Source organism: Protomyctophum parallelum (genome assembly GCF_964188405.1).
Source record: "Protomyctophum parallelum genome assembly, chromosome: 2".
NCBI lineage: Eukaryota > Metazoa > Chordata > Actinopteri > Myctophiformes > Myctophidae > Protomyctophum > Protomyctophum parallelum.
The window spans coordinates 24,962,518-24,987,209 of NC_139699.1; the positions used below are offsets into that span (position 1 = coordinate 24,962,518).

Here is a 24,692-nt window from a genome sequence, read left to right on the forward strand (position 1 = left end):
GCGCAGGCTTGCGTGAAGGTTTCTTCTTCTTGTACGTGGGTGACCTGTCTATTTGGCAGCCCGTTATCGCCACCTAGCGACAGTATAGCAAAATAGCACATCATATCATAACGTGTGCGTTCTCGTGTAAAGGGTAAGAAAAAATGAGAACGCAACGGGACTTTGACGTGTTATATGGAGATGGTCCCCGTCTAAAAGAGGCCTTAGTTTTTCTACTCATTTGCTATTTTCTGTATACTGGAGAAGGGTGGAGTATCTGCAGCAAAATAGGGACGTGGGTTGGTGTGGCTGCCTGCTGGTGGATTGTCATGACCAATCAAATACCATATATTTCCAAATAGCCACCCACTACCTGAAAACAGCCCAGGGTCTGAAACTATTTTGCTAAATAAACGCCGCCATCCGTACTATAAACGCCCGGGCCATTATTTGCAGACGTAGTCAGCCTCATTTATATTTTATTGAATGACAGTGCGCCAAAAGTCTGCAGCGAAGTAATTAAAAAAAGTTTTTTATGAACTTTTGATATTAAATCACACAGAAATGAGAATTTGCCCATTTTCTTGGCATAGATTGTTAGGTATGCCCATATGATGACCACGGATATGGTCTAAAAGTGTGAAAAACTTTTTTAATTTCACTACACCTTTAAAGCAAATCCCTGCCATGGCGAGGAGTCACATGACAGTGTCTCCAGGTCCAGCCAGAAGGCTGTATACTGTAGGTCTCAAGCCCTCAAGGAGACTTCACAGAGCAGAACGTCTACATCAAAACAGTGGAACCCAACTACCCTGCAATGAAGTCAAAAGTGGACAGCAGAGTCCAAAATAAACTTTCAACAAGGAGTCAAGGACATGTTCTGCTGAAGGACAATCAAGCTGTTCAGAAGAAATGGCTAATGGCAGTGCTCACCCTCACCTTCCCTGGGAAAAACGCAACGTGGACAAGAAGACTTTGGACCAAGGTTACGCAAAGACTTTATGTAGACTAGCTAGGCTTAATTCTGCTTCTATCTAGACATGCAGAGGACTCATAAGAACCTGCATGGTATCATATAAGTTTTTGGTCAGACCTCATAAAGGTCAGGCGGGGAGTGTATATTGTCATGCTTTTATGTTGTCTACAATGGCTTTATTTTGAAAGACAGAAGTACTTATATTGAGAGACTCTCTTAATGAGAACAGGTCACTGTGACATTAGTTAAGGCAGAGTTTATATGATTGCACTGGATAGTAGGGCTGACCCAAAAAAATCGATTAATCAACGTTCAATCGATACGGATGGGAATCGATTTTTTAATTTTGAATCGAATAGTCATAAAAAGAAAGGGTCCGCTTTTGGTCCGCGAGACGGCCCCATTTGGTCCGCGAGCCATGCTTGCGCCTCGCAGCACCTCGCAACGCCTCCTCTTTCCCCGTGTTAAAAACAAGGAAGCGCACCACAGCTCAGTGTAGCCTGGTTAATAAACCAGACCGAATCAGCCGTTGGCAAAAATAAATTGCCTGCCGGCGGATTTCGGTCTGGAGAAGCTCAATTGTACGCCCATTTCCTACACCAGAGAATGTGGGCGGCCAATCGGGAGTCGGGACACGGTATGCAATATGGGCGGGCTTTGGTACAGTGACTTTCAATGCTTGAGACCTTTGACTGACAGTAGCTCTGACCAATTGCGTCAAAGAGAAAATGTTTCCCTGGAAATTAAATCCAAGCTGAGCCTCCCCAGATTAATATCCCGCGGTCCGTGCGATATTAGTCTGGTTTATTAACCAGGCTAAGCTCAGTGGACATTAAATATAGGCTACCATGTTTTATAAGTCATATAAAAACATTACTTACACCCACATGAAAATATAAACTTCACAGATTATAGATCACATGGAATTGTAACAATCTGTTGAGTATTGCCTGAATAATGCCACTATAAAATCTCAACTTTTATCGACGCGCCATTGCGCTGAGAACCTTGTGGAGCCTGGCGGTGTTGGCTACATTATACTTGCTTGGATTCACATGGTCAGTGCGCGCACCGAAAATTCAAAGATCTGCAATCTCATGCGCTGCGTTGTGCATATTGGCTGAGTATAATGGCACGAATTAAACTAGGCCTATAGATTTATTTTGGCGATGCGGAGAACTGATTTTGCCGTTGCCAGCGATATCTTTTTTTTTCCTTGTCTGAAGACTGACCTGTTCCATCACTGTGAACTCCCATGCAGCAGAGCAGCTCCTACAGACCCAGACCAAAACACCTTTTCTCTTTGGCATTTAATTGCACCTGATCGTATTATTGTAATTGTGTAGCCTATTTGCCTGTGTTTTTTCTTTTAATTATGTTTATTTTGTGCGCCGATGGTGATGCTCCACTTGTTTCAGCCAGCACTTTGGTCAGCTTTTATTGTTTTAAATGTGCTATATAAATAAAGTTTGATTTAGGCCTATATTGGAGCAGGTGCTGGCAAATAACTAATTACTGTAATGCCATGTAGTGAAGTTGCGCAAATGTCAACTAAATTAGCAAGCGGAGCTGCTCTCATGCGCTCTGCACTGTCTTCAGCACAATGACTGCAGATCTCTTCTTAAAGTTTACTTATTATGGTTTACTTTCAACCATAAACCATAATATGATTGACAAACCTTGGATTATAATTCTTCATCGACCAACAGCGCATGCAGCATGACTATGAGGTAATTTAACTATGTGGGATTTCTCTATCGGCATCGCATGTCGATAAAAATTGGATTTCACTAGTGGCATTATTCAGGCAATACTCCCCCCACAGAGAATTGCGTTGGGGGGGGACTGTCGTGGCCGAGCGAAGCGAGGCCGCCGCCGCAGATTTATTTATTTATTTATTTCCCAAATGGTCTAAAAATTAGTTATTTAGCATACTTTTACCAATGAATTAGCCTATACACAGACAGCGACTGATCAGCCTATTTTGGACGATATGGGTCTTTTCTCGAGTCAGTGTGTAGTCTCACTAGTCTGTGTAGGGTTAGGTCTCTTTGGTGAATTCTTGATCAGTGTTATTATGTCACGCCTCAAGAACAACTACAAAAGAAACCCGATTAGCACTTTTTAACACCTCTTGGACGGCCGGTGTCTCTCAAGACAGACTGTTGCCTGAGGAACAACAGGGGAGGCGCTGTTTTCCCGAATATTTGACGATGGGATTCTCAGATTGCCGGCGGAGAGGTCCAAAATGTTCGGAATTCCCAGAAAATATTTAATGTAAATGTAAAATGTCCACGAAAATCTTCATGGGGGCCTAAAGGGGCCCTGGGAATCTTCATGGGGGCTGTGGCCCCCACAGACTCTACGTCGTTGATTCCAAGTGATCTATATAATCTGTGACGTTTATATATATTTTTCCCATACGCACACTCACAGTCACATTAACTTTATGATCAATCAAATTAACCGTGGTTGATTTTATTTCTGACAAGTGTCAGGCTTGAAGAGTTCATTCATGTTACCGTTCGTTTACAATTGACAGAGGAGTTTGGATTATATATTTTTTTATTTGATGGAGAGGTAATGCCTGTTTCAGGCGCTGTTTAATTGTTAAATAAAAGACCAATCCAATATGCGCTCCTCTCTATCTTCTGCAGCTATATCGCTGTTTTATTTTAAGCCTATAGTTCATTGGTCAGCCCTAAAGGCTTATCGTTTAAAATAAATGATACCAATCCAAGCATGCCTGATGCCTTTCTCTCCGCTATAGCGTTGTAACCGTTGTTTAAACCAAAGAGTCACTGCTCGCCTCGCGCGCCTCGCATCGCGCGCGCGCACCCCCCCCCCCCCCCCCGTTGGGTTTCGAAGCGTCGAAGACCGAAACAAATTTATATCGAAGCGTCGATCAGCAAAAACGTAATCGAAGGTCAGCCCTACTGGATAGTAATCACAATGACCTGTGTGCGCTTGCAAACATCATCCACTCCTCTGTGCAACTGTAGAGTATTTTGTAAGGTACACGAACACACACGCACGCACATAGACTCACACACACATACACATACTGTACTCACAGTCTCACACACACAATCACACACAAGATATTTAGACTTACATCACTTACATCTATTTCACAAATTGTTGGGTATGTCATGTATTTTACAACTTGGTTACAATGTTCAGTTCACATCCAGATATAAAACTGTATTGTTGGGCCTTGATAAAGGGACGTTTAAGAACTCATACTATGGACCAAAGTACAGAAATGCGATCCGGGCCGGAGGCCCCAGGATGTCTAGGCCATATGTTGGTGATCAGGACTCGCCTTCAGTAAGAGCTCTGTCCTGCATAACACACACGCACACACATGAACGCGCACACACGCGCACACCACCCAGACACACACACGCACGCACACTCTCAGGCACGAAACACGTACGACAGGGGTGCTGTTCGACCATGGGCAGTAACAGGAGACCCCAAGTAAGTCGTGGAGGGTTTGGATTGGGCCGAACACACACAGATACAGACGCACACACCGAAAGGGCCTAGTGATGAGGTCATGGCAATATCGTGGAACCTTCTGATAGGATAAGAGCCAAAGTCCTTAAAGGTATATTCAGTGATTTCACTCAAAAAACCTTAGGTTTCGTTTTTGGCTGGGACCTAAGCCTTTCATCCAATCAGGATAGAGAGCCAAAAACGAAACCTAAGGTTTTTTGACCCCCAGGGGTTAACTGGGGACAGGGAGGAACTCCTTATGGTCAGCACACTCTATAGTAGAGAGGATTATCACGACAAAACAAAAAAATAAGTGATATATTTGAATTAAGTGAAATCACTGAATATACCTCACTTTGTGAACATATGAATGCACACCAGAACCGTGCGTGTACATTGACATTAATGCATTGACTGAATATATAAGGTGGAGACAAAGGAAACATGTTTTTAGTGCTGTTTAGACCCCTGTCTCGTAGGTTCCGTTTTTCAGTACTCACCTCTCCTTCCTTCCCTCCCCATGTAACCAAGTATTTCTTATAATAAAGTAACTATGTTAAAACCTTGCTGGGCTCTCTTCATTCACTTGACGGAGGGCACTCCAACCAGACCAGACACGACACAACAATGTGATGCTTTTTCCTTCTCACCTTGTACGTACCTTCACCAGGATGCTGTAAGTTAATTTCATGTATGAATTATTTTGTTAATTTGTTAATGTTAGAAAACGAGCATCTCATGGTAATTTTGGATTAAAACAATTGTATTTACAAGCTGAAGAGAGAACATGACAACATATCATGTTGTTTACTCCATGATTTGTAAAGATGAAGAACAATCTTACGTCACAATTCTGTCGTTCTTTTTATGGGAAGTGGAGTTTAGCTCGCTGTTGAGCTGAAGTTCAGCATACACTTTGGCAGAAACAGCACACTTACTTTTCATTGAATTGAAGATCAGTATGCTGTAGTCAACTCAACAGCATAAGAGACCATTCAAAATGTTATGGGACAGGGTACACTTGAGTCAGGATTTGATGGCATACAATCATGACATAAGAGTTATGATGGACACATGGACAGGGGTGAAAACATAACATCCGCCTGATGGACAACGAGGCCTAGCCGTGGAGGGGTCAGTCTGAAATTTGGACTTAGACTGTTTTTCGTCTGTGGTACTTTACTGGAGAGAAATGTCTGCATATCCACTACATAGACCTGCTAGGTACATTGGACTATGAAAGGCAAAATCTGCAGACAGACAGACTGAGCTCTCTTACAGTGTCTGCAGCAAATACCTAGATTCTACCCAAAATTGCAATGATGGTTCAATGATGGCCGGTGATGAGCCAAGTCGAACCTGGCAGCACATGTAATCATCTATGTAATTGTCCAATCAGTAAACCTTTTATGAAGGAGAAACGAATGTAGGCTATGTCATGCATACGATATTCTCTGCAAGTCATGGCACACAACAGTCTTGTCGTATACAAATTCAGGAGATTCAAGGTTTAGAAGTAAATTCAACGCAAAGACACACAATACCTCTCAACTTCCCCAAATGTAACAAATTTATATTCAGCTATTAGTGTAGATTTTCGTCTTACACAAACATTAAATTCCTGTTGACAATGAATGGAGAATTTACATCATATGTGACTGAGCAAATGAGCTATTTTCATCCTACACAAACATTTAATTCCCATTGACAATGAATGGAGAATTTACGTCATGTGTCTGAGCAAATTCGTATTTTTGTCCTACACAAATTGACAATGAATGGTGGATTTGTATAGTGTCTGAGCAAATTCATGTTACGTCATAATGATGTACGATGATAAAAGCGCCCCTCAATTAACACAGATGTGATTTTTTTATATGCATTTAGGTTTTTACAGGCTGAAAGTCAGGCATATGAATCCTTAATAAGCTCCCTTTCTGAGACAAGGGGGTTCATTACAACAACACGCATGCCCAGTTGCTCACGCATCGAAAAGGCCCCAAAACAAAGTCAGTGGCTTTATGGAACAGTCATTGTGCTCCAATTGTTTCGGCAACATTAGTAATTGACTAACCATCAAAATACTCATACCACCTCACATTGACCCTCCGTTGCTATAGATTTTAGTGCATACATGAACCTAGATGTAGCGAACCCAAGCTAGAGAATGGTGAAGCGTACTGATGTTTCCAGAAGGTTTTATTTATGCTCAGCCTTAGACCTTGTTTTTAACATAAAGTCCTTTCCTTTGTGTGAAACACCTTTTTTCTGGACAGACACCATAAGAACTATAGGACAGATAAACAAGATAAAATTAGCTCTTACAACATACAAACATTACAAACCAGGTCATATAAACAATAACATACAGAATGGGCCTTTAAAACACACACACAAACATAATTATGAACAATCACACTGTACACATTACCTTGTTCCCGTTCTAGCTGGGTGCTAAGATAAAACTGTTGCTGCTGCTTGCCTCAAACATTTCCTTCTGATTCTGAGCAGCCAGGTGAGTGCAATAACCAATCAAGGAAACCCCCAGTTGAAAGTTACCAGGCTCTCAGCCACATACTGAACTCAAAACCAAAAAAAACCTTCAAAATAAAAGTATGACACATGTTGCATGCAAATAATTACAAAGTCAAAATACAGTGCCTTGGGTCATTTACACTAGATTATTTTTGTCATAAATAAGGGCACATGCTATATACTGTAGGTCCACCATACAGATTTATTTCAGATTGGATGATCCTATTTTTTAAGAATTAACATGTTTAGAATGCCTGTGTGTGTGTGTGTGTGTGTGTGTGTGTGTGTGTGTGTGTGTGTGTGTGTGTGTGTGTGTGTGTGTGTGTGTGTGTGTGCACGTGTGTGTCGCACTCTCTCCTTGCGGAATACTGACCTTCCAAGTTGTTTATGTCGGCTGTTGGACACACCTGTACCACCACACTCACACACATGCCCTATCTCCTTCTTGTCCCTGGGGTCCTCTATCGTTGTCTAATGGGGGGACAACGATAGAGGACAACGATAGAGGACCGGTGTGTGTGTGTGTGTGTGCCAGAGGCGAGCCATTCGGCATCCCCACTGGGAACATTGATTGTCCTCACGCATGCAGGAAGGAAGGTCTTTGGAAGGAGATCTTCACTAGAGAATAGAATACAATAGACTTGGGAGGTTATGATAATATGTGTGTGTGGGGGGGGGGCATACTGTACATGGTGGAGGAGATGGTAAGAGAGAAGCATAGACACAAGGATAAACAGAATAGTGATTAATTGATTGATTGAGTGATTGAATACATAAACAGTTTGCATTGACAAGCACAAGGAAGTACAGTACAGTGCAATACAAGGTCTGCTAAAAGGATGAATCCAAGAAAGCCTATTGGCTTGTTTCCATTTGGGTCCTTTTCTTTTACTTTTTTACTGGGGCCAGTTCCAGAATTGCAGTAAGTGCTCTTTTAGAGTGGATTTGAGGGAGAGTAGTGATTCACACTTCTTTATGGCTGTTGGTAGGGTATTCCACATTGTGGTGGCATAGCATGGACAACAATTTAAAGGTATATTCAGTGATTTCACTTAATTCAAATATCACTTATTTTTTTGTTTTGTTGTGATAATCCTCTCTATTATAGAGCGTGCTGACCATATAAGGAGTTCCTCCCTGTCCCCAGTTAACCCCTGGGGGTCAAAAAACCTTAGGTTTTGTTTTTGACTCTCTATCCTGATTGGACGAAAGGCTGGGTCCCACAGCCAAAAACGAAACCTAAGGTTTTTTGAGTGAAATCACTGAATATACCTTTAAATCCTTTTTCGTGCCAAATCTGGTTCCTGCTACAAGAGTCCTCAATGTATTCTTAGTATACTAGTATTTCTGCGTCTGTGTGAACACAAGCATTGGCTGATGATGATTTGATTGGCTGAGCAAAGTACATAAATTATTGAAGATAAAACTGAGGGCAGAAAAGTGAAGACACCAAAAGTGATTGGCCGGAATAACATTTGTGATGATTTGATTGGCTGAGCACGGAATGTGATGTATGATGATAAGAGTGGCGCTCACTTAACACGGACGTATGAGCTATGTGTGATGAATTGAATAGTCCCTACTATGTGCTGGGCTAAAGAGACTACAGATGGATAGAGCCTGCACATTATATTATGTACAACCAGTAAGACGCCCTGAGGGCGAGGCGTGAACAGTTCCATCAGAGCTCCAGACGTCCTTTTCCCGGGCAACATATACAACTTCATCCTGGGGGGGATCCCATCCAAGGCATTCCAAGGCCAGTGCATGGAGATGTTATCCCTCCAATCTGGTTCTTGGTAAGCCCCTGGGCCTCCTGCATTACATAACTTATTTTCAAATATATACTTTGTGACAAACCAGGATATTTCAGCTCAGTCTGTATACTGTGTAGGTAGTATACAGATAAGATCAGTACCACATGCCGAAGTTATAAATTACCTGCATGAATCCTAGTACAAAAACTAGTCTCTAGTCGATGGCTTTAAGCAACACCTGAAAATGGACATACAGAATAAACCAGTAAGACGCCTGAGGGCGAGAAGCGACCTCGCCCTTTATGGCGTGCACTGGCCATACAGTATATGGAGCATGTCTTGAGTGTACAGGGTGTGATGAGGTCAGATCAACAGCGTCAGAACAGGTCAGCTCCATATATGGAGATCCAAGGGTGGCAGCGGGGGGCAGTGTCTTGAGTGTACAGGGTTTGAAGAGGGCCCAGGTAGGGCCGGGCCTTAATTTTCGGGCCTGTTGAGTTTTCACCGGCTGCACAAATAACTTTGGGGCAGGCCCGTATAGTTTAAATGGACAGGTATCAGTCAAAATATATATAGCGTGTCTTGGAGACGTGATATCATGATGCATGACCATATATGGGGACATTCCCGTAAATGGGCTTAATATCCCATATGTCATAGTGATGTCACGAGACCTGGGAGCCCGCCGCATGGGCACAATGTATGGGGATTTTGAGTGACGAAAAACGCACAATTCCATAGTTAACAAAAACAGATATGGACGGAAATATATTTAAGATTTATGAAGATGGCTTTTCCTCCACATACAGCAGAGTACACACAGAGAGAGAGAGAACAAGCAGAATGCCTATGGCACAGAGATGCGTATGTTTTACCTGATCTGGATTCAGCATTTATTTATGTATTTGGAGGGAGGAGGGGTGTTCTCTCTTTTTTGTTTTGTTTCCAACCACTCTGCAATATGTTCCCATGCATCTCTCATCCACTCAATGTCCCACTCACTATTCTTCACCCCCCCCCCCCCCCCCGCCTTTCTGAAATACTAGATCTGTCTCCCTCTTTTTATTTCTCTCTCACATTCACTGTCTTCTGCTACCTCTCTACAGTTGTGTTTTCACACACACACACACACACACACACACACACACACACACACACTTCTTTACTGTTTCCTTTACTTATTCTGGTTATATCTATCCCTCCCCGCCTGTTTGCAGTCCCTGTCTGTTTTCATCAGAATCTCTTCCTGTCTCTCCTCCTCCATAACTTGTCTCCCATCTACTTTTCTTCCCATCTCTTTCTGCAGTCTCCTTTTGCGTTTCCGTCTCACTTCTGTCTGTATGCTTGCAGTCTGTCTGTCTGTATGCAGTATGCTTACCATATTATGTCTGTATGCTTGCAGTCTGTCTGTATGCAGTATGCTTCTTCTGTCTGTATGCTTCCGTCATCAAACTCTTTCTCCCTTTCAGTCTCTCTCTCTACGTCTGTCTCCTGCTCTGCAGTCTTTTCTCTGAGGTCACCACAGGCACACGGTTTACTTACATCACCTCTTTGGAAGTGGTGGATACATTCTGCCATCTACTGGTAAGAATGAACAGCAACCTGCTGATGTTCAATCAGTCTTCATCTCTGGAGACCACTGGTGGTATCCAATCAAATGTGATAGATATGGGAACTCACACGCTGTAATTTAAATCAGCAGGGAATATTTAAAATGTGTATTAAAATGACTGTGGCTGTGGCACTGAGCACAATGATGTAAATGGTATCTTTCTTTCTAAAGGTAATTATGAGGAAGTGATGAGTGCAGTAATCTGCATTTTGTGCACACCCAGGTTAATGCCAGGTTTTAAATGCAATCACTCAGGCTACTGTAATGTTTGGAAACAATGAGCATATGTGATGCATGTTAATGCCAGGTGTGAAGGGGGGCCTTATCGGTTTTCATCCTAATCACGTACTAGACTCACTGATTTCACAAATTAGTTTCACATCTTTTCTGGTGGAAGGCGTGTTAATTAGCTAAATTGGCTAGGCTTGTGTAATGCCGTTTGGTTGGAATCAAAGGAGGATATGAATAATCATGTTCCTGCTCAGTCAATTCAGCTTTAAATAATTCCTCCATGTACCCTGTGTACTTTATCTTGTAAAAATGTGACTGCCCACTTCTGTGCAGTCTTACACAATACTGTATCACATTACACAAACTGGATGACCTCCCCATGCAATTATATTTTTGTCCATCCAAACAAAAGCCAACAGAGACCTAGCATTACTGAACTATACAGCCCTAGCTAGGGTGATCAGTAGCCTCGCAAATCATTACCAAATGTCCCACCCCGTCCTACACCATGGGCAAAATCTCCACTCCCATTTCTATCTCCCTATCACAGACTGAGAACAAACAGAAAAATCTCACATAAGACCTCAAATAACCCCAAAATATATATTTTTTGGGGGGTCCTCAGATGAATAAGGAAAAAAATGCAACTGAATGGCTGGAATATGTAAATTGAGGGTTAACATATTTTCTCTATTATTAAGGTTATTGTAGCGGCCAATTTGTATTGGGGGTGTGGAGGGGGGGCGGGGCAGGGGTCGCAAGACATGGCCAAAGCATTTCCGGGGGTCCCCAGCCAAAAACGTTGAGAACCCCTGTACCATATTCTAATTGCTATAGTTCATTTTCAGGTAGGTGACAAAATGTCAGCCAAAAATAGAAATAAATAAAAATAGATTAGGCTATATACGAAATTGGCCAACCAGGACTTGAAAATATATTTGTAACCCAATGTACATTAGAAAGACAATGTGACGTCACCCCAAAGAAAGAAATAGTTCCTCAAGCTATATATATTTTCACAATACAGTATATTTCACAACAATAACAATATAGTTCAGGGCAGCAGCTTGTTCCCTTCAGTCATTTATTATTGTCAATGCAATCAAAAGGTATACCTTCTTTCTCAAGTTACAGGATACATCACATATTCAGCACAGTCTTACGTCCTCAGGGTCCATACACAACACAACACAACTATTATAGGAGGTGGTATGCCTCCAAAAAGCATACCAATTCGCTATAGTTGATTGTGATTCCAAGGACTGAGCACTCCTTCAGTGGTCTTATGATTTACTCGACACCTTTTGTTGTTGTTGTATATTTCACTGGTGGCCTTTTAGTTGTGGGACACGGGTCACTCCCCAGTGTAAATTTAACCAAGTAAACCTTACCGGACTCCCCCAAGGCTGCCTGCTATTTTTTGATGCCTCAGTTCTCTCTGCTTCTCTGTCATAGGTCGAGGACAAAGCGGTTGACTTTCTCCAGGTACGCTGGTTTGAGGTAGTCTTGCAACTCACTCTTTTTCACCCACATGAAAGGAGGCATTTCTGAAGACTGGGAGAGACGGGCACTGTCGGACAGGACGGCTTTGAAAAAGAAGACCTTGGCTCCCACAAAGGTCTCTGTACGCATGGCTCTGGGTACTTTGTATTTATAGACGCCACAGGGGGTATTACCCAGAAATGTGGCCTGCGAGGCAGCCTCTGAAGCAAAGAGAAAGAAGAGAAGAGCTGGTTTAGGTTTAAAAGCTTCCCCAAAAAACACTGATTTAATCTGCAGTTTCGGCTAAAACCGATACAGTATTTTGATTTGAGTTCAACACCAACATTGCATTTTTGAGGCTGATAGTGATATGTGACCAGATTTGACTGAGGGACTGCCATTGGATTTTTTAAAATATTGTTTATTTTTCATGTCATATGAAAGCATGGAAACTGGTGGGTCAAACTGAACAACCAATTGAAGCTATTCAATTGGTTGTTCAGTTTGACCCACCAGTTTTGGAGATATGGCTTATAGAGTGATGTCTGACAGAAAACAGCAACTTGCGAAAACAGGCTTGAAAGGTTCACTTCTGTGGTCTGGTCTCTAACATTACACCTAGCTACATGTTTAAGCATTTATTTCATATTTACATGTCGATTTCAACTCTGACATTTATTTGAGACATGCTCTAGTATGTGAAGAGTCTGATGTGTATGTGAAAAGCTGGAGGTTGCACGATGGCAGCCCCTCTGTCAAATCTGGTCACATATGATGACAGATTAATTATGCATCACTATTCCCTAGTATTAACCGGTTACCTGGTAGACTAGAAGCCAGAGCTCTCTCAGCAGTCTGTCTTAGGGTCTCTCCTGTCTCCCAGTTGATCTGAGGAAGCAGCCAATGTTTCTGCTCTCCAACTTTCTGCTCCACTAACAGAACTAGGGAGTCCGCTAAGCAGCGTTCCAATGAAGACATCTTTTCTTCTAAATCAGCTTCTGTTAAAACAACAGATAGACAGACATGAAGACAAGAAACTGGTACATAAAGTTACTTAAAAGGACATTTCACCGCTGGAAGAAACTGCAGTCACTCAATGTTAATAGCATTTGTAGTAGATAACAGTAGCACAATTTGAAAAAAAAAACCCAGGAAAGAGTTTCTTGGGTCCTAAACATCATTAATGTAAAAAGAACCACGCTCATCTGCTGAAAAAACAAATTATTTAGCAGACTTTCGGTCTACTGACGACCTTCAGTCGTCAGTCGTCAAACATCACGTTCTAAACATCATAAAAATACGCTCTGGTTGCAAAAGGGGCAAAGTGGTCCTTCAAAAACACATAGAATGTGATATGACTGGACCTTATACTATACTAGGAAGAAACCCTGTGATCGATACTTTTACTTGACTGGGTCATGTACTTGTTGGCCTTGCGTCTTGCTGAGGTGATGTTTATAGTGATATTTATATTTTGTCTGCCACATTGAAGCCAAACATTTGTTTCTTGTCTCAACATTTAAAATATGAAGCGGAAACATGGCATCCATTATCCAGTATACGTACATCATCCAGTTGATATGTTTATAGTGACTCATAGGAATAGACTATGTGACAACCAGGTATAGTCTGGTGACCACTGGAGAGACGGTTGACAGCCGGAATGTAGACGGCACCCCGGGAGCAGTATGGGTTAGCGCCCCTGCATCCTCTGTGAGGAGGAAGCCCAAAAACCTTTGGTGAGGCCTTTAGGAGGGCCATTCGAGCCGCAAGTGGAGCCTGCGGTACTACCGTTGCCCAGCGGTGGAGCCTGCAGAACCATTGCGGCTTAAGAATCCACCACTACTACTCTGGTGCTGGGAGTCTGGTGAGAGCAGGAGTGGACTTGGTGAGATGTAGGAGGGGCCCGGACAGGGGTCAACCCACAGAGACTAGTAGTCCCTCCACATGCCAGAATAGTACCTCTCAGTCCCGGCATAGTAGTTCCGGAGTGGTTCCAACGGATTGTGTGGCACTGGTCTTTCCCTAGTGGGTCTGATCGAGGGTAGCTACTGGGACGTAACTAGGGACTTCATCACCCCGGTTGGGTCACACGAGTGAGGGGTATGATGTTCGCGAGACCCAAAACGATCCCAACTAATGAACAATCGATTTCAACAAGTCTATCCATCCGCCCCCGTGCAGAGCACATGGCCAGTCTCTCGATGCTCACACAGACCTGTGGTCCTGGGTTCAGGCACAAACTGCTCACACATACCTGTGGTCCTGGGTTCAGGCACAAACTGTTGGAGTTTCTGCTCCCATGTGTCCTCCAGGTCCTGAGCCAACACGATCTCTTCGTCGCCACGGCGACCCTCCTCCTCGTCATCCGAGTCGTAATCATCCGATTGTTTACGCCTCAGCCTCTCGGCGTCCTCCAGGAGACGCAGCTCGTGGTCAGCCAGCAGGCTTTTCTCCAGCTCCATCTGAGACAAGACGGGGATTCAATGTATTTAATCATGGGAGTATCGACCATCTCTCTCTCTCTCTCTCTCTCTCTCATACACTCACACACAGGCATGTTCAGCTTCCATCTCTATTTAGTCCAGCACAACACCACCCACTCTCACTTTCCAGATGAAAGCATTGTGTATTGATAAGAGCATCACCACCAAAATAATATTAACTATTTAGGCAAATCAGTACCTTTTCTTTTCATCTATAAATATGATGGTTGTGAGTCAATTACATAGATATAAACATATGAATCCGACAGGGAAAATAACTTAAGTTAAAAAATAAAGACAGCAGAGCCATGGTAGATTATTTCAAAATTGTATTGTGTATCTTTCTAACAAAAGAAAAAAGATAATTATTTTTGACACATATCTTAGAACTTAAAGAGATTCACCCTAAAAGAATGCAATTTTTCTATTGATTACTCACCCCATGAAGACTTGAATTCATGGATATTGTTTACTTTTTTTTTGTCGCATTCTTAAGTCAATAATTTGATGACCAGCAGTGGTTCCCTATGGGGACACAAAGAATACTCTTTGTGTATCCATAGGGATCCACTGCTAGTCATCAACAAACACATCCATGAATTCAAGTTATTTTGAGAGTGAACCATCCCTTTAAACATTAACCACAAGGTACATTGGTACAACATAACAGCTGTAGAAATGCTATGTAGCTGTGTGCATATTACAGTGCATCCAGGGCTAACTAAATAGTTTATAGTGCAAAGTAAAATACAGACCAAAAATAGATCAAACATAAGACATTCTATTTCTGACCCTATGAGGTAAAAACATAGAACAACCACTGCAGTCACTGAGACGAGGGACAAATCCCTCCACAGACACTGTTCAAAAGCATTCATCTGAGCCTCCAGGAATAATGTAGTTCATCTGTTAAAAAAGAAAAAAGATACAAGAGAAGATAATGTCATTAATAGCAACACTCATGAGTGATTTCAAATGGCAAGATAATCAAAACATATGCAGTATTATTGAGGATTTAAAAATAAACAAAAGACAGCAGTGAGAAGATTTTTCCAGGAAATAATTAAATAGTAATAATTTGAATAATTGATTAATCAAAAGGATGATAAATATATAGAGATTATAATTAATGGCAAGACTTAAGAAAGATTGAATCTGATGTTAGGCCAGGTCAATGCAAATGGAATGGCACTGTGAAGACCTGTCATACCAAATGTACTTATTAGTACCATTACTTATTTTATACTATATCGTAATGTATTTCAAATATATATATCTTAACGTTTGCTTAAGGGACAACAATGAAGGAAATCCATGTGGGACCATGCTGCTCTTTTTAACACTCAACAATAGTAGGCTAGGGTTCCTGTAGTTACTCACTTATAGCTCTCTGCTGCCCCCTAGTGTCTTTGTAGTAAACTAGGGTCCTTCAAGACAAGCTGCTGCTACCAAAAGGGGGCAGCCACAGTCAAGTGGAGACAAATGTAGTTGAAGATTCACGTGGACTAAAGTTTTACCAGGAAACCATATATTCTCTTTACAGGCTCGATTCCAAGGTCATTATTCCTTTGTTAAATACGTTTTGTAGTTAACAAACTGAGTTCATATTGTTTTTGAACCACATGGTGAGAATGTGAACAGGGAGCTGAGCTTTGCTGCATCAACTGCCATTCTGATATATCATTATTATATTTGCATACCATATATGATAGGACACATTCTAGTATTATTTAAGTCCATGTTTTGTAAAATAAAATGGGTTTGATTATGAAGGATAATAATGGTAGGTATAGGATCAACTATTCAACCTTTTTTTTGTTTAGTTTTTTCACAATTTTGATGACTGGCTTCGGTAATACAGAAACAGCTGCTAAGTACATAATTTGTGGGAGTGTGTGATTTTGAGGGGCTTGACCAAAATGCAGAGGTAAAATTCTAGAACCTTTTTTTGACCCATTTAGGACTGAGGCCGATATATACTGTAGATACCAACAAGAACACCAAAAGGGGTTTAGGAAATGTATTAATAGCTAATTCTGCACACGGTGACATTGCATAAATGTCATCCGACAATGACTGAGTTGAATTTTAAATATTATGTTTACATATTTTTAAAACATTATACATTATACATACATTATATACACTGCAGCTCTTTTGGTATGTGAGAAGCGTATGACTTCAACATAGCTTTTCAAGTACTGGTAACTTCATGGGGTATAAAGTTTACTAGGAATTCATATCTTCAGGGAAGGGAGGGAGTGAGAGCTCCTAGGGCCGATTCATACTCCTATTTTAGAGCCGAATAAAAGTCGGTTCGGCTCTGTAGAGCCTACAATTTGACGTCATTTGAGGTTCGGGGGGGCGGGTACCGTCCTAAAGTCGGCTCTTTGGTGCTACTGAAAATTTCTGACGAGCCCAAATCATTTCGGCACTACAGCGCCGAAACAGCTGTAAAATAGTTCAGGTTAGATTAGTGGACATTAATCTAATTCTGAAATTACCTTCTTTTTGTATACCAGGGTTATTGTAAATTAGTTATCTGGAAATGAAATAGAAGTTAAAAAATTAAATATATATGAATAAAAACTAAAACGAACAAGGCAAAAACAAACTAAAGCAACATAGAATTGCATGTAAAATGGGTTCTGGTTAGTTTTTCCACCATCATATCGTGTATTATTTCATTGTAACCTTTTCAGCTTATATAAAGCTTTCCTCATAACACCGATATTATAACCTTATTTAATTGTTGTGTTTAGGCCAGGTCAAGAGTGCTGCTAAAGATATACGTAAAATACAGTATATTGTAATCAATGGCTCTGCTCTTGCACATTTATGCCACACTGCTGCAAAAATATATATCACCCATTAAGAGTATTATCATACTGCTGTAATTATCTTGTAGTATTGTTCGCTCAGACTCTGAACATTCTGCTGTGTGTACCTGTATGACTAAACTGTTCTAGATTATTGATTCGGAGCATGACTTTGCATACTTTTCTATCCCAAAAATGATTGAGTGCACTTCGAAATATTATTATAAACTCCAGTAACGTACCTTGGCAATAGGTGGCGATTTGTGATTTTTGGATGACGTCGTCACCAACAGGTGTGTCAGAGACTTGTGCATCGGAGTCAGCATCTCTGGCTGCAATACCAGGCATGTCTTCAAACGTCTGTAAAGATATATAGAGTATAGAGCGTTGCAGTAAGGAGAACCAAGATAATATTTTTATATTCTCAGTAATTTAACTGCCTAATCATTGATGTGGAATCCAAGCCAATAGAGCAGCGCAGTCCCTCCCCCTTTCAGAACAACGAACGGCCCAGGAAATGAAAAGCAATGCATTCTGACCATAGGATTTTCTTTAAGTATTTATTTAAAGACGGTTACGCCGCGGACAAAGCCAACTCGGATCGTGACAAATCATGACAATGAACACAATGTTTTGGGCCGATCAAATAATTTATAAGAAGAAAAACGAAACAAATAGTGTTGTCTCCTGCCTTTATTTTCTTCTTTCTAATGATTTGATCGGCCCAAAATATTGTGTTTATTGTCATGATTTGTCACGATCCGAGTTGGCTTTGTCCGCGGCGTAACCGTCTTTAAATAAATACTTAAAGAAAATCCTATGGTCAGAATGCATTGCATTTCATTTCCTGGGCCGTTCGTTGTTCTGAAAGGGGGAGGGACTGCGCCGCTCTATAGGGCTGCAGGCTTTCTATTCCTGGAAAGTTAGCATGCTATAATAGAAGCCATTGTTCTCACATCTGTCAGTCTGAAATGACTAATCATGCCTACGGATGATGTCACTGGTAGATGGGTTTCTGAACTGTACAGCCATCCTCTGAGACACAGTAATTAGACAAAAATTGTATGATTATTATAATGACCATTAATGAGGGCCAATTCTACGAAGATTTAACTAAACTCTTACAATTTCCAATTTCCGTCAAGTGTATACTTGCATTTGCACTTGTATTGCATGGGCAGTAAGTAGTCCCTTACTCAACTGATCCTGTCCAGCATAGTGAAAAGCACAATGAGTTTGCATGTTCTCCCCGTGTCCCCTAGGGTAGGTACCCTCACAAAAACATCCAGTAATCTTGGTCTCTAAACTGCCTCCCCCTGGCCAGCCGGGGCGCCTGATGGAGGGGAAAGGAACTGGTTGGAATAACGTGTTCCTTCCACGTGCTACGTCCAACCAGGGAAACTCCCCCCCCCCCCCCGTCAGGTGTAAAGGAGCAACTTGGACACTCATGCATGAAGGAAGCATGAGTTCAAGTCCGTTGCTCTCCCCAGGTTGGCGGAGGGTGTGTAGAGCCCAGGATCACATTAGATAATTGACACAGGGGTGAAAAATGGGTTACAAAATCTTGGGATAAAGATTATATAAAAAAAGAAAAGCACAATGAGCTAAGCAAACAGACTTACTACTCACTCGATGAGGAATGTTTTGTTCTTGAAACAGCATCACAGACACGTCATGTCATGCAGCTGATTGACATCAGATATTGTTTTTAAAAGAAAGAAAATAACTCCTAATAGGGACTTGCTCCATATGAGTATCCAGTTACCGTCACAGAGATAATACATTCCTGCAAAATATAACTGCATAGCTCTGTAAACAGAGGCATTATATGACCAATTGATTGGTCTTATAATGCGTTATATAGTCTGGGATTCTCAAACTTCCAAGCTAACTTATTTATATTTTGCTGCATTTATATACATAATATTAATAATAATAAGGGAAGGCATACCTTTGTCCAAAGGTAATCCTGTGTCATTCCATGTACTGCCAGGTTTATGTTGATATCTTGTAAATGATGGCTGAATTATTGTGCATATCCGTGTTGAGTGTCAAAACTAATTTCACCTATTTCTTTACACCTGTAAACTTGCGATGTGACAAAGTTGATTAGAGACTGCAGTAACATTGAACAAACTCCTGGGGCACTGTGGAGCATTTTCTAACACTTTTCACATTTTCATGAATAAGACACCTACTACACTGCATTGATTAGCTACATCTGGCCTACAGGGCACTGCTCCATGGATGCAAAAACTGCAAATCTCTGCATGTGCAATGCATGTGCAGTGCATTCTTGCATCACAAGTGAAGCACACCCTAATGCCAACACTAAGCCATTGTCTGAAAGAACTACAGAAAGTTATTTCAAGAAAGTTGTGATAACAAAAAAAATTGTTAATACATTATATATTATATTCTTTGCAAAGTTTCAGTTAACCAACCAGGTTACTTGTTGCTAAGTTTTAATAGATGGTACAGTAGGTAGGTACTAGGTAGGGACTTTATTCATCTCCGAGGTGAAATTCAGGTGATTACTTATGCGTTTTCAACTTTTGCAATTGCAATTCATTTATCATCTAACTGTATGAAATCAATGACACATCAACAACTATACGACACTAATAGGGGATTCACACTGAGACGGACTGAATCCGTTTCATTGGAACCGTTTTCGAATACGGTTGCCTGGTCCCCGATGGCCATGATTCACATTGCCCGAGATTCAACAGCGCACCCGGGTACACTTGCATAACACACTTTAATCCTCCTGATGACGGTGTGCTTGATGGCTGGCGCGCACGGACACTGACCATCAACTGTGCGACATTGTCTCAAATAAATCCAGACACACTTAATTGCATTGCCTCTTTGCCGTTATACTACTTGTCAGCCTGCCTGCTATTCACTGTGTCATTCAGTTCTGTGCTCCAGTGTATTAGTTTGCTAGGGATTCTACTTTAGCATTATTATTATTTTGTTTTACTTTGGAAACTGTGCCAAGCAAAGCCCAAGAGCCACGTGTAGTCCGCAGAATAAGATCAGCGCGGTGCTGCGCGTATAAGCAGATTCAACAGTAGAAGGGCGGCGTTGAGAAATGCGCTGGTGTTACGCATCGTGCAGAGGCTGTGTTTTTTTTTGTTGACGCTTGGCTCGTCGACTGCATGCATTCAACGATCCGTATCTGAATACACTTCAACGGTCCAGAGACCCTCCCCCCATGCGGTCCCGGGGACGGTTGGGCGATCCGCTCCCGGGAACGGTACGCATCATTCACACTACCACAACATCTGCCAAGTGGTTCCGAGTGCGCACCCGGGACCATAGTGTGAATCCCCTATAAGACTATATGAAGTGAAATATTCCGACACGTTTTCAGATTGTAATGTTTTGCTCCCAGTCCCAATGTGTAAAACCTTAGACTGAATTCACACCAGAAGCCGCATTCACTTTGTTTTATCACTAAATTCAATAAAATGGGCGTGTCCTGTCCAAGGTATTAAGTGGCATTAAGCAAATTGTGGTCCAGCGAGTGCTCCAGTTCTTTGACCGGCTCAAAGCGAGCAGCTGCGCACTGCCACAAAGCTCACAAGCAGGGAGTAGAAGATGCTCGTCTGTGGCAGGCAGCATTGTTTGCAAATGCCATGCTCTTCTTCAAGCTTTATTAATTTCTACAACTTTTAAAACTTTATCATCAATGGTCAGCTCAGTACTTCCATACAGACAGTAGGGCAGGACTGACAAATAGCTGAGCTACAAGCCCACAACGCATTGTGGCATGACATGTTGAGAGCTTGTAGATCTGCTAACCTTCAAAGCCATGTGCTTGAGCTCCACGATTCACTGATTCATTATTTAATCTCCCCCCACCCCCCTTCTTCCTAAAGGGGAGTTTTCGTTACCACTGTCGCAATATTGCTTGCTCTGGGTGGATCTTTGAGACAACTTGTTGTGATTTTATTTGACACTTTAATAAAACTGAATTGAATTGAATTGAAGGTCAGCACTAACAGTCAGTCCATCACAAGTGGTGTTAAGTGTGTATGTGTATGCCTAATCCAGGCCAGGCCCATTCCAGAGGACAGGCTTACAATATCTGCATAAATACAGTCTGAGCAATAACACCAATATTCAATAATTGTATTCCCATTCTTTTTGGTTATTTAACGTTAATAACCATGGAAAGTTTACATCTTGAATATCTCATGAATTTAGCTTTCATGAAGATAATGCGACATTTGCATCACTCATCACAAGCCTGAGAGAAAGTCATACACTATAAAAATGTCTATGTACACTGAATTTTTTGTGTGTGTTTGTGTTTCTAGCACCTTATAATGTCCTTAAGTATACCATGCACAGTACACATCTGCTGCTATAGCGCACACACCTTTATATCTTATCTCAGGTACAATGTGTAAATATTTTTTTGTTTCTTGTTTGATCTCCTTTCCCACCCACCCCCCTTCTTCTTTGCCCTTTTTATATGGAAATAACGACACGATGGGAACCATTAGTCCGGCAGATGGGGTGGAAATACATACATTCATGAATCATGCACTTGCTGACCGGCTGTCGGTATTGGGCATTTTTATAGGGTTTTTTTGTGACCCTACCATAACATCCTATGGCAGTCAAACTTTACTTATGCTTTAAGTAGCATGTAACATGTCACACTAGGGGGTGTAAACAATTACTGTACATAGGGTTCCGAGCGGGGCTATAGGGGTTTGCATGATTCTGAATCCATTCCAAGCATTAGTTTTGCATAGCCCAAACATTTAGATTCTCGTAGAGGTTTTTTTTTTATTCTGACGAATCTCTCTCAGAATCGAAAAAAAAACGCTACGAGAATCTAAATGGTTGGGCTAAGTTTTGCACAAAAAACACTCATTGGGCTAAAAACGGCCATAGACGTCATGACAAAATGTGATGAGATGTGGTCAGCAGATTTGGGCAAGTGGCTATGGCTGTTTTTAGCCCAAGGAGTCATCTGAAAATACAGTGGGTGATTTCCATCTGAGCTTGAAGATCTGCCATTTTCGCATATGTTGTTGGCCAAATAGGCTCTGATCCAGAGAGTTAGCTAGCCCCTTTCGGGACCCTCCATAAAGCTTTTCTGAAATTTGGATGAGTTTTATGTAGGGTCCCTGCTCATAACTATATTTTCGTATGGGAATTCTGGAACGCGGACATAAATATTCTCTCTAAGATCGTATCTGCGGTGTTTGACGGCCTTTTTTAGTTTAAGTTATTCTGAATTCGTGAACTATAAGTACCTATACAAACCGCTGCGAATATCTCCTGTGGCGCGGAAGCCGTGAAGTATTTTTAATCTTTGTTTGACCGATTTGGACGCTTTAATTCTTCTTGTTTGTTTACCGTTTAATGTACCGCATCCCGGTGTGCGGTTGGCTTGTGCGGCTACGTCCCTGCCTCTGATCTGCTGTGTCATAGCTATAGCGCCACTAGCTAGCCAGATAGGCGGTACAATGAGGTGTCAATAAACAAGGAAGGAAGAGAAGAATCAAAGCGACCAAATCGGTCAAACAAAGATTAAAAATACTTAACGGCTTCCGCGCCACAGGAGATATTCGCAGCGGCATGTATGGGTACTTATACTTCACATATTCAGAAGCCCTGACACGAAAAAATGTCGTCAAAGAGCGCAGACAGGCGTTATCCACGTTGTTTGTCCGCGTACCAGGTGGCAGGATACTGCTGGAACAGGACCCCATGGTCTGTGTCGTCAAAAAGTCAGAAACTTCAGTACCATTGGGTTCTGCTTGGAGGGCTAAGAGTTAGCTAGCTCTGGACCACATTATAGCCCGATTTGGAACCTCTCGGTTACGATTTGAGTTATGGACTAGAGCTCTATATGACACCGTCGGCCTAGCCCTCCAAGCAGAACCCAAATGCTACTGAAGTTTCTGACATTTTGACGACCCAGATAGCATTGGGTCCTGTTGCACTACTACCATGCCACCTGTTTAAAACATTTACTCCATGTTTAGCGCCTCTCCGCGCTCTATGACGAAATGTTTCCGTGTGAGGCTTTCTGAATATGTAAAGTATAAGTACCCATACATGCCGCTGCGAATATCTCCTGTGGCGCGGAAGCCGTTAAGTATTTTTAATATATGTTTGCCCGATTTGGAAGCTTGGATTCTTCTCTTCCTTCCTTGCTTATTGACACCTCATTGTACCGCCTATCTGGCTAGCTAGTGGCGCTATAGCTATGACACAGCAGATCAGAGGCAGGGACGTAGCCTCACAAGCCAACCGCACACCGGGAGGCGGTACAATAAACGGTAAACAAACAAGAAGAAATAAAGCGACCAAATCGGTCAAACAAAGATTAAAAATACTTAACGGCTTCCGCGCCACAGGAGATATTCGCAGCGGGATGTATAGCTACTTAAAGTTACCGAATTCAGAATAACTCAAGGAAAATAATGCCGTCACTTGGCGCAGATCCTATTTTAGAGAGAATTTCTACTTCCGCGTACTGGAATTTCCATACGAAAATATAGGTCTGACCATGCAGGGACCCAACATAAAACTCATCAAAATTTCAGAAAAGCTTTATGTAGGGTCCCGAGTTTGATTGATTGATTGAAATATTTATTAACAGTTTGTAGAATTTACAGTACATTTTAAGCACAAACTCAATACAAAGACTGTCAACTGTGAGTGGACGACCCAATTAAGCATTACACTTGTTTACAACAGGGTCCACATTGTTCAATTCATTCATCAATTCACCGAGAGGGGCTACCGTCGGCCCAGACATAGAATAGGGATGCTAGGGGCCTCAAACGTTTCATGATCCACTGAAACTCACCTGGTACATGAGCTCTGTAAGCTGCTCCTCTATGGGGTTTTTGTCTCGGGAGATGACAGGGAGTCTCTGCAGCCAAACTGAACCCAGTAACGTCCATGGCGACGCGACGGTTTCAATTTGATCTTTAGCTTTCAACGAAACGCGACACGCAGAGCTTACTGAAAACTGGCGCAACGTTGATGCTGTATTACTGACCCTTGTTCTCTCAAAACACTTAACTAAATGCATAAAGCACCGACTCGCCATCCTGACACAGGGCGCAGCCATATTGGTTCTCCTGCAGCATTACCCAGAACGCTTTGCGAAAGTCGATGCCATTACTTTGTGAAAGGGGGATCTAGAAATGATCATAAAAACCAAGTATGACTCAGAATATTATACTGCATGATTTGCAACAACGGGTTCAACAATTAGATATTGTATTGTATTTAGTCCAAATATTTTATAAAATAAAATGTATCGTTCTAACA

The 24,692-nt window shown here is 41.8% G+C and overlaps 1 protein-coding gene across 1 annotated transcript; it reads right to left on the reverse strand.

Moving 5' to 3' along the window:
• Positions 1 to 11,655: 11,655 nt before the first annotated feature.
• mrpl46 (mitochondrial ribosomal protein L46) lies at positions 11,656 to 24,487 on the reverse strand. Its single transcript, XM_083757555.1, has 4 exons — positions 24,223 to 24,487; positions 14,331 to 14,538; positions 12,895 to 13,071; positions 11,656 to 12,294 (listed from the first exon to the last, which is right to left on the reverse strand). Exons 1-4 carry the CDS (start codon positions 24,466 to 24,468, stop codon positions 12,041 to 12,043), a joined length of 885 nt encoding a protein of 294 aa, XP_083613681.1. The 5' UTR covers positions 24,469 to 24,487; the 3' UTR covers positions 11,656 to 12,040.
• Between the last annotated feature and the right edge of the window lie 205 nt (positions 24,488 to 24,692).